This window comes from Chaetodon auriga, chromosome 24 (genome assembly GCF_051107435.1).
Source record: "Chaetodon auriga isolate fChaAug3 chromosome 24, fChaAug3.hap1, whole genome shotgun sequence".
Lineage (NCBI taxonomy): Eukaryota > Metazoa > Chordata > Actinopteri > Chaetodontiformes > Chaetodontidae > Chaetodon > Chaetodon auriga.
In genome coordinates, this window is record NC_135097.1 from 11,220,335 (window position 1) to 11,231,456 (window position 11,122).

General features: G+C 44.5%; 1 protein-coding gene across 1 annotated transcript in view; it reads right to left on the reverse strand.

Annotated features, from left to right (window-relative positions):
• Window positions 1-10,819, reverse strand: part of LOC143317321 (ADAMTS-like protein 1) — a 75,147-nt gene extending 64,328 nt beyond the window's left edge. The window contains exon 1 of the mRNA XM_076725422.1: window positions 10,548-10,819. Within this exon, the coding sequence (XP_076581537.1) occupies window positions 10,548-10,604 (57 nt within the window). The 5' untranslated portion in view covers window positions 10,605-10,819. The remainder of the gene's footprint in view (window positions 1-10,547) is intronic.
• Window positions 10,820-11,122: the final 303 nt, after the last annotated feature.

Below are 11,122 nucleotides of genomic sequence, written 5' to 3' on the forward strand. Positions count from 1 at the left end.
TATAGGATGTGTACGTGGAAATGCTAAACTCCAGACTGTGATCCCTTACTCTAACCATCACGGAAAAGTAATCACATAACACATGACTAAGCAGACTAAAAGCCAAACACTGAATGTCCTGTGAGTATCAAACATTCTTTCCCTCTGATTATGATCTGTCTTCCTCTCCATCACTTCCTTATTCTTGTACCCCCCCTAAAAAAAGAACAAATATTGTGGGCTATGCATATTTGGCACAGACTTGGTTCCCTCTGATCATGTAATGATTTGCCCGTAACGATTACTCTCTCATGCGATGATGGAGCGGTTTGTACCTGTCCCGCACAGAGCTGCAGCCAGACACATTCCTGCTGCGCCCTCCTGCCAATCAGCGTCAGCTAACGCACTCGTCTCGCGCTGACACGCACGCATCTCTCACCAACACACAAACGGCTTCCGCTCACTCTTTTGCACTAATACTCACACACACGGCCTGTTAGTCAGTCAAAAAAAACATCCCTGTTTCCCTCTGCGTCAAAATTCAGCGAGCCCCTCCTCCATTCCATCCTCCTCCTGCATTAACAAAACAGGTCAACATTAAACTAAACGTCTCTCAGTTCACCTCAGGCCTTATGTCACCTTGTTGTGCATTTTAACATCATGATTTCCTCAAGTTTTAGCAACATCCACTTGCACAGCGTGATGTTAAAACGATGTAGCGTGCACCTGGAGGATATACTGTATGAGATATTGAGTGTGACAGATGAAGAGACAGATGTTTCCCTGCAGTAACGTAAAATGTCAGCAGGTTTATCAAATGAGATGTGGTTGTTTTTTGAAGTCTGGGATAAGAATCACTGATTTCACTGATCCTCCAGTCTGGGTCTTGACTCAGAAATCACCAAAGTTCAGATAGAGGGACTAAGAGGCAAAAACAAAGAGACAAATTAGAGCAAGAATGAAAACACAAACACCCAAGGGGTGGCGGTGCCATATACTGAGCAGTTTATTGTTGGTTAGTTCTGCTCAGAAGTCATATTCCAACAATGCAGTTCCAAATTAAACATTTTTTCTCATTAAGTTTTTGAATAAAATACTTTTCACTGGTTTCAGCAACTCAAACATGATGCTTTCCCGCCTTTCTTCATTGCACTTGCTGTTAGCTGGACACACCATGAAGTTGTTTGAGGCTTTTTTTGATTGGAAAATTTCCCCATTTTAATTTAATTTTTCAGTATCTCTCTGTTCATTAGTGCATCATATTTTAACAGTTGTCATCGACCAGGCTTCTCTCACTCACAGAGTGTGTTGAGAGACCTTGTCAATAACTTTAACAAGAACAGTCGACATGGAGCAAGACGTGCGCTAGCTGGTTTCACCTGCCCTGCATCGTACTCTCAGCGAGTCCACAGTCTGTCCGCCTGTCTGTCAGTCCATCTGTCTCTCAGCAGTGAGCTGACATGATCTGAACACACAGCTCGGGATCTTTCATACTGAGCTGAGTATCCAGTATCTGTCATATCATCTGGGTGGCTTCACAGGCCACCTGGTCACCACAATCCCAGCTATTCCAGCTATGAAGCAAATCACGCGGAGATGAGAGAAGAAACCGTACGGCCAACACAAAAGGCCTCATTTAAAAGCGCATTACGTCGCGCTGATGTGAAGGAGGAGTGAGGAAAATGAAGGATGAGTGACGTGCTCAATGTCAAATGTGCACTTTTCCAGGTCATGGTTGCCAAATACTTTTCAAGCTGCATACCTGTCATCAGGGAGGCAGCAGGGGCGGAGGGAGGGAGTGCTGACAGGATTCGGACTACGCAGATTCAGGTTGAGGGCAATGGAGGCTGCTTTACAGCTCGCAGCGAGACACCAGTCTGGATGATGTCATCACACAGAAGTATGCTGGGACAGAATTTCACAGTGGCGCTCCAAACGCAACACCACGGCGAGACAAAGGCCATCAGCGAGGCGAAAGACAGAAAACAACTGTGACCTGCGGGCGCATTTTTCTCATACGGGTAATTATTTTCAGAGGTCAAACATCAATCATTGCACAACATACAAAAAAACAAGACTGCACAGGCCTTCTGAAAGCATAAAAGCTTCAATAAAGGTCATTTCAAGTTTACGGTTAAGTTCACTCTTAGTTCAGATCTGCCCCGAGAGTCGAAAAGCAGCGTCTTCGTGCAGAATCTTCTCGGTTTGAGCAAATAGTCAAAAGCACATGCACAACCTAAACCCAAGAATGCATGTTTATAATAATGATCAAACATATTTTTGATTTTTTTTTCCTTACAGATCTCCTGACATCGCTGTTTATTTTCAAGTAATTTCAAGCTCCCTTTATTTCCCATGACCTCCCACCTACAACCTCACACTCTGATAAATAACACATAAACATGCTTAAGATAACACTTTATACTTTACACACACACACACACACACACACACACACACACACACAAGCTCAGAGACCACACAGATTTCCCAGGCAGGGGCTTCCTCAAAGGGGAGACCCCAAGCCTCTTCACAGGGGCCAGTAAGTCTGTTCTGCGGCCACTCTACATCTGTGCTGTGTCACTGCTCACCCGCAAGTGTGTGTGTGTTTGAGAAAGAAGTGCACTTCACAGAGGGCACCGTCGTCTAGCTAATCCCTGTGAGCAGCCTGGGAATGGTCCAATGGTCACATCACACACACAGCAGTCACAAGACGACAAACACACACTCACACACACCTTTGGTGAAAAGTAACAAAGCAACATTTATTCAAATAATGCACTCAAGTGCAACTGTGACGTACGTGTGCTTGAGCGTTTCCATTTTCTGCTACTTTTCCTGTGGATACTGAAGGAATAGTTAAACATTTAAGAAAAGAAATGTGTTTACTTTCCTGCTGTCACCTTAAGGTTGCCAGCAAAGACTCCAGGAAGTCGCCGCTCACAGCCAGGAAATAGTCCCACACATAATCCTTCATAAAACCACAACTTCACGTTCTGATGTAACGCGTTAATTCATCAGCTTCAGAGCGGCTGGAAGGCAGGGGTTGTTTTTTTTTACCTTTGGAGTGAACCGAGGCAGGTTTTCAGTCTTTATGCTCAGCGAAGCTAACCGACTGCTGGCTGTAGCCATCGACAGTATTTAGTGGACAGATATGACAGCGGTGGTGATCTTACTTTGAGATCTCATGACCAATGACAAGCATGCACAGGCAGCATGTGCACACATTGCTTCGGAGAATCCCTGGTGCATACAGTATTTGAACTCCACATGGATAAGGATGCGCACAGAAGATCTATACAATCACCACAGTTTCAAGGTGGACACCCAAGTCCACACAGACCCATTCACTCCAAGATCCACACACACTATTCCCACACCTACATGCACGATCACATGCTCATCAGTCCGCTTCTGTGGGCGTGTGCATAGTAATCCTAATAGCACATCATTTGTATCAGGCTCTCAAGTGTTTAGTCCTGGCGGCCCAGCATTTACTCAAAGCACATGTGGCCACAGGGGGAAACAGATGTGAGAACACCAGAGAGCATCATTAGCCTTGCAAACATTCAGCGCAGGCAGCCGTGGAGACCCTGTCAGACACCAGCGCTGCAGACCCTCATTCAATCATGTTTCCACTGGATTTAGCTGTCCATACTTATGCAAAACCTTTATCGCATTCATATGCAGCCTCCTTTTCCCAATTCCAGAAGGAGTGAGGTCAGTGAGAGAGATAGCAACTGGTCTTGTATTTGTTTTTCATGCCTGTCAACCAGTCAGTAGGGCTGGAAATACTGCATCTCTGCTTTCTCCAAGAAGCTACAGTTGAATATTTATGTTTTACCTTCCAACTTTACGGTGGTGTCTTTGCTCTGCATTGCTCCTGCTTGGCCTTTTGCAATCCACACATGCTTCACGCAGCTCTTCCACTCTCACTCCATCAATATGACTCTTTTTTTTTTTTTCCATTTCTACAGACATTTCTGTGTCTGTGTGTGTCCCCTTCTCCTCTTACTCTCACCTGAATCCACTTCAGTATCACTCCATTAATATCCCACTATTTCTTTGTATCCTCTAACATGGCACTCACCATCTATCTTTGCCTCTCCACGTCTATGACGCTTTTGTTATACATTACTGTACTTTATTTCACCCTGCTCACTGACAAGGATGTTATTCAGTGTCATCTGGTGAAAGTCTTGGCTTTGACCTGTATGTCACATTATTTTTAATATGAACACACCAAGTCTTTGAATACTTATGACCTCATTTTACTCGCACTCTTTCCTTTAGTCCTCTAACTTGACTCCATTACTAGACGGCTAAAGCATAATCATTGTCTTGACCATTCCTCAAATGCTTTCTCTTGTCCTGTTGCTCTCTTTCTCCACCATTCTTGACCCTTTTCCCTCTTCCTTCTTGCTTTCCTCTTTCCTTTCCTCTGTAGTGTCCAATCTGGCGTCTTCCTCCCTCTTGACGATTCTCCCCAGTACTGTTTCAACACACACACAAACACACACACCTCCTACCTGACCTCCCCTCTAATTAGGCGTCACAAGAGGGGCCCGAGTGCTCCCTCTTCCCTCTCGTTAGCACCACTCCCCGGCACTCCCGCTGCAATCCCACCCTGGGACGGATCTGAGGTCAAGGCCGGGGCAGAACAGAACAGACAGAACTGCAGCAGACGCATGTGCTCCAGCCGAGGAAGAAGAGCTCGAATGCAAGGTTGTGGGGCTTTTCAGATTGGCTGTGGGTGAAAAATGTGCAGGCCAGATGATGTACGGAGGGCCCCGTCTGCTGCAAATGAAGTCTGAGCCGGTGTCCAGGAACACACAACTGGATAAAACAACAACGTTCAATCAGGCTGATGGAGGGGACGCGGGCAGATGGAGCCCAAGATGTTTCATCAGAGGAACAGGATGCCAGAGGCTCGGCTTTCAAGCTCGGCAATGACAAATAAACCTCAGAAGAAGGAACAAATACATTCACAAGGGGCTCCAGAGGAAACAGAGAGGGGACAGAGGGCAGCCACCTGCAAAATCACAATAGAGCTGACAATCTGTGATGGGCGTGGGAGCTCCAGAGGCCACCGCTGCTGAACTGGACACAAAAAGTCCCTCTGCTGTAATGTTGCCATCTGCTGGCAGATCTTTATCAGTGCGTGACAGCAGCCTGACACAAAATCAGAGTTTATGCGTGTGTGCGGCACAGCAAGACATATGCGATTTCTTCAGAGCCACATGAAACCACAAAAAACTCATTATGCTTTCTGATATTGCGATCTGCACAACATGCCCTCTTGCATACACTCTGGCATCACACTGCAACGTGACTCCAGCGAGTTATGCCATTTACTGGCACGGGCCACGTTGGGCAGTCAGTCACAGCATGTTATTAGAACTTGGCATCAAGTGATTGAAAGGAAAACAACACTATCAAGTTCCAGAAGATTTTGAAGGGGAAACACAACTTTTCAATTTTCACATGGCCTGGTTTGCTAATCAACTGCTGATGTTGCTGAAGCAGTTTGTCATTTTGGGAGATAGCCTATTTTGCTTTCATGCTGAGAATTCGATGAGAGGATCGATACCACTCTTGTGTCTGTACGCTCAGTGTGAACCTAGAGCCAGAAGATAGTTAGCTTAGCATAAAGAGTAGAAGCAGAGGGAAACAGCTAGACTGGCTCTGTCAGAGGGTAGGAAAAATCTGCCTTCCAGCACCTCTAAACTGACTAATTAACTTGTGAAATCATGTTTGTTTAATCCATACCCATTTCCTCCTGTAGCCTTTATGCTAAGCTAACCATGCCCTAGCTTCATATTTAGCATGCAGACATGAGAGTGGCATCAATTTTCTCATCTAACTCTATGCCAGAAAGTGAATAAGTGTATTTCCCAAGATGTAAAAAATATTAATTTCACTAACAATGCAGTTCCAAAACTAAAGATAAAAGCACTCAGTCAGGATTCGTTTATCTGCTGCTTCACTCGGAGTGTCTGTCATCACTGGGATTGTCAAAAAAAAAAAAAAAAAAAAAAAAAGATGGAAACAGTCATTTTTAAAACACAATACCAGAGACAAGCTCATCATCCGGAACATCTAGCCAGGTCTGATTTTATATATTCTTCTCAGGCCATGCCACATTTGTGAAATCTCTTGACTGGGGATTTTGTATTTCTACAATGGTTTCTTTGAACTGAAGGATTCAGAGTCAAATACAAATTGGACATGACTGCAAGACCTAAGCCCAGCTATTGCTTTACTGCAAATACTGTTGAAACTGAACTTTCTTTGGGACTCCACATCCAATAGAAGCTGCCATGTCTTGTTCTGTTCTGCAGGACTTTTCCTTCATTGGCCCACTGAGAATGGTGTGAAGCTACTTCCTTTTGGCCCGGCTCTACAGGGATGAATGCCTGCTCTCTTGATTTCCAGTACTGGAAGAGCAGCATCCCGGTACACCTGAGTAGGACACGCAGGAAATAGTGCTACTGTGCCAGGAACACTAAGAGCACTGCATGAAAAGCAAAAACATTTTGTGGGTACCTTGGCAATTTATGCAAACATGAGCACCGGTGAAATCTGGCCTCGGATTGAGAGTAATGTTGCGCACACACACACACACACACTTCAGCACTTCCACACTCAGCAAGCCTCAGTCTCACTCCACAGATTAAGCCCAGATGGGAACAATGAGATGAGTATGAAGGCTTTTGCAGCGTAACTGAAAACACTTGGTTTTGTTAACGCACTCCAAAAACTTGCTCCATCCATCCATCACTGGCCAGATGTTCTCTGAAGCCCTTTCCTTTACTCCTCAAGTGGGACCGATCCCTCTCAAAATTAAATCACTTCCCATTCCACTTGCGTCCACAACAAAGGCACTCATGAAAGCTAATTGGATAGTTTGTGGTCTTTATGATGAAGCAATCAAGCCGAGGAGCGTGTTTCGGAGAACAAGAGATGTTGTTGTTGACGGATGATCACTTGGGACCGTTTCCACGCCTTGACCCCACTTAATCCTGCCATTAGACCCCAAAGCTTCCCCATCCTGAGGACTTCAATACACTCTGCTCGCCGCATTAAGACTCTGAGAGGGACCATTTCCTTGAATAAACATCAAAATCTGCTGCTTTTGAGGCCAATTTCCTTTTGAATTCCAGCTGAGTAATTAGAAGAAAGGCATGTAGTGAAGTGAGTGTGGCAGCCATACACTGTGATGAAGTCTGGCAGCTGATCCCATCATATGTCAAAAACCATTAACCCTGTCGTTTACCAGTAGCTCCCAAAAGGAGAGTCATTTCATCCACTTCAATAGATATCTGTTGCCGTGTTTCCAACTAATTGTCAAGCGAATCTGAAGCAAACTTTTGAGTGAGTTTCCATCAACTGGTTTGGAGCAAATAAACTAGTGTACACAAAGCACAGTTTCATCAGAAGCTGGCAGCACAGACTACATTATGCATGGCTGTAATACACGGAGAAGAAGTAGAGGTGGTGAACCGGACACAACACCAGCTGTTTGCCAATAAACCTCAAAGAAGAAGAATCAAAAGCAGTTGCATTGGCCATCTACAAGAGAAAATGGAGGTCTTCAAGAAACTGGAGCAGAAACAGCTGATCACAAATGTGAGTTAATGTTTGCGATGTCAGAACTTATTTGGAAGAGATGTTTCTCCAATTGAGCGCATTAACAAATTCTGCTGGATCCATCAGCCGTTTCTAATGCAATACGTTTCATTTGCAGCAATGATATCAAGAGATTTTAAGCTACAATATTCACCTGAATCTGTGTTGGACAAAACTCAAAACGGAGCATACACCCAGTTTGTTTCTAGTAACATTTTCTCTCTCTCCTTCAACATCGCTGTAACTAAAGATACTGACTTCATTGAGTGGATTGGCCAAATGTCGCCAATCTAAATGAGATACAGTTTCTTATTCCTCTGGTAAGTTAATGTGCACAAAGCTGCTGCTGACATTTCTATACTTCCTATTTGTGCTCCTCAAGAGGTGAATTTTAATGTGACGCAGTTGAAAACCATTATTGTGAAACTAAATTACTTTGACTAAGCTAGCAAGTTTTTTTAAAAAGAAACTGTAAATGTAGACACTTTGTGCACTTTTTGTTGGGAGATTGTTTTGAAACTGTGCATGAACAGAATCCATTTAATTACATGTTTAAAAAGGGCTGTGGGAAGCTGATGCACATCTTATTGGCAACAAACACAGATTTTACTTTTGGAAAAAGATATTATGTATGCCTGAGTTTGGGTATTGGAATCAGGAGCAGGCGAGAAAAAGACTGATTGGTGCAGCTGACAAATAAAAAAATAAGATTTAACACTTAAGAAACATTAAACTTTTACAAAAAGGACAAAGGCAAAGAGAGGCGCAGAGAGGCAAATGCCAAAAGGAACTAAAATTAAAGCATACAAAAAGGATTTGCTTCGCGCTCTCCCCTCGGCTGGTGCCAAATCATTATTTAGGAGCACTAACCTTGGTGCTCAGAGAGATGCATGAGTGTCTTTTCAGGGCACAGCCTCCTGTTCACACAACCACCTTCAAATCCCCATCCAGCAAAAAGGAATAATCTGTTTCTGGAAGGTTCCACTTTGCTGCACAAATCAAGGGAATAGAGTGAGAGCAACAAGACCCTCCAAGAATCACTCAAGGTATGTCATTATGTCACCCACAAAGGAAGGTCTATTCAATTTAGGGTTGGAGCCACAGGCCATTTGGCCCACACACACAAATCACACAACTTCCACCAGCCATACACACAAATATAGTCTCATTCGTCACTGAAACAGAAACACAGAGAGTCTGACCTAAGAGCGAGGATGAAAAGAAAAGGCCACCGTGCAGCAGAGACCCCAGGAGGCAGCACTTGTTGATCCCTGGTCTCTGAAGCAAAGCACTGGGTCACTCTGGTGTGCGTGTGAACCGATAAATGTCCAGTGCTGACTCATGCTGCACAGTCACTCCTTGCACAGATGGGAAGCTTGTCATGAACACTTGTGCAAAAGACTTACTGAGTCATTATTCAGTCTCGTTCTGTGACAGAGCCACAAAACAATCAAGCCTCCGCCACTTGTTGGAACACAGAAATCAATGTGAGGGCGTATCGCTTCAAACGTTCTCGACGCTGAACTGAACAGCTGACAGAGTCGATTACAATCATTTATAATGCACTTTCAACACAGACAGTTCTGTTAATGTGGGAGAATTTGACACACGCCCTTCTACAGCACCAACAGCATACAGCTATTTACACTTTCAGACAATCATGAAAATGTACTCTTATGTAAGTAGCTTCACACAGACGCTCATATGCATAGTAAGTCCATTAACGTGCCATTTCACGATTTTCTTCCCAGTATTTAAACTGTAACATAATGAGGCCAGCACTGGACAGTGGCCTGGAAAGAGCTGGAAAGCCTTGAGCGCTCCTCTGTCACAGCTATTCACTGATTACAGCGTGGACTTGCTCAGCGGGGCTATATGGCAGCCAGGGTGTCTAAAGCCCAAATCACCTTGAAGTGCTATTAGCACCTGTTGTGGTCATTTAAACATGCTGACAGTGGCATCCCACCCCTCTGTTTGGGAGCGAAAAATCTGTCTGCAGGCCAAACAACTGCTTTGTGCTCCACTTAAAGCTCGGCTCTTGCTGTGCAGCTTTTGCACAACCTGGCCTGCATGAATGATGCATGTGCATGACAGGCTTTTGGGAGATAACGAGGAAAAGTATTCCAGAAGTGATTAGTGTAAGCCGAGTGTACTGATTTTAGAAGTTTGTTCAACGCACGACAGATAAGCTTTGACCTCTCAGAGGGTGACCCATGTTCTCTCTATTAAATCTGCAAGGCTGTCATGTATTAATTACACGACAGAGTTCATTTATACAGCAAACTTTATCACATATGAGTTGATTAGTATATTAAAATTGTCTCTCAGGTTCCTGTTTATTAATGCTAGTTCTTGATATCTTTTCACAAGATATTTTATCACTGCAGACAGCACCACACTGATCTTCATCTCATGCATTGTGCAGCAGCCTCGGACCTGCTTCAACATCACTGGAGGAAGAGGAGCACCAATGAACACTTCGAATCAAATCCCAATATATATTTATTCAGTTTTTAATGTCGATTTCAGTGAGTTTTCTGTGAAGACAGGTCATTTAGGTAACATAATTATGTGCAAATCATTCCTAATTATAGGTCGGGAATAAATCTGTAGCATTAGAGAAATTCTTTGATAAATTATATCGGCCTATAGTATGTATGTTATTAAAAAAGTCACTTAAACCCAAAGCACCTGGGTTCCAACAGTGATTTTCCCTTCAGGACAGTCAGATTGAAAGCAGTAGGTGTCTCTTTTCTTTCTGAACAAGTTGAAATGAACTGATAAGTAGAATTGTGTTCATTTTGGTCAAATATAACAGCTGTTTCGTGGTGCGTCAACTTCACCAACGCATCTCTCTCAAAGCACAGTGGCGCGCCTTCCTCTCAAACGTGAAATGACTGGATCAAATGTTGATTTGAAGAAAGCACACCGCAGCTTACCTCCACGCATACAGCGACAAGGACCAGTCCAGTCGTCCACAAGCAGCCCCCTGTCATCTCTGACGCGGATTCAGTTCAACGGGATTTCAAAGTGTATGGAGACAGCTGGGATTGCCCGCTCCCCGTCCGTCTGTCCCGGTCTGTGCAGCCACTCAGGGACTACAGAGGTCCGCTGTCCTCTCCGCGCTGCGCTCCGGCTCCACTTCACACAGACAGAAAGAGGGAAAAGTCAGCCAAGGACCGCCGCAGACGACATGACACTTCTCGGTCGCTTCCAGATATTTTGTTCCCCCGGCAAACACGTTGCTGCTAAATTTATGTTTGCATACCAGGCGTGCGTCAGGAAAAGGGGCTCACCCACCTTACATTCTTAAAGAAACACACGCCCGGGCCGTGACGCGCTGACAGGCGGCCCGGTGCAAAGGCATGCCGGCTTAAAGTGATGCCTTGTGGTTTGCTGTTTGTGTGCATGATGATGGAGGGTTTAAGGACAGATGCTTTCATCCCAATCAGAGGTTGCACTAAATGGTTTCAGTATTAACACCTTTAGCCAGAAATTAGGCAACAGGACAGGC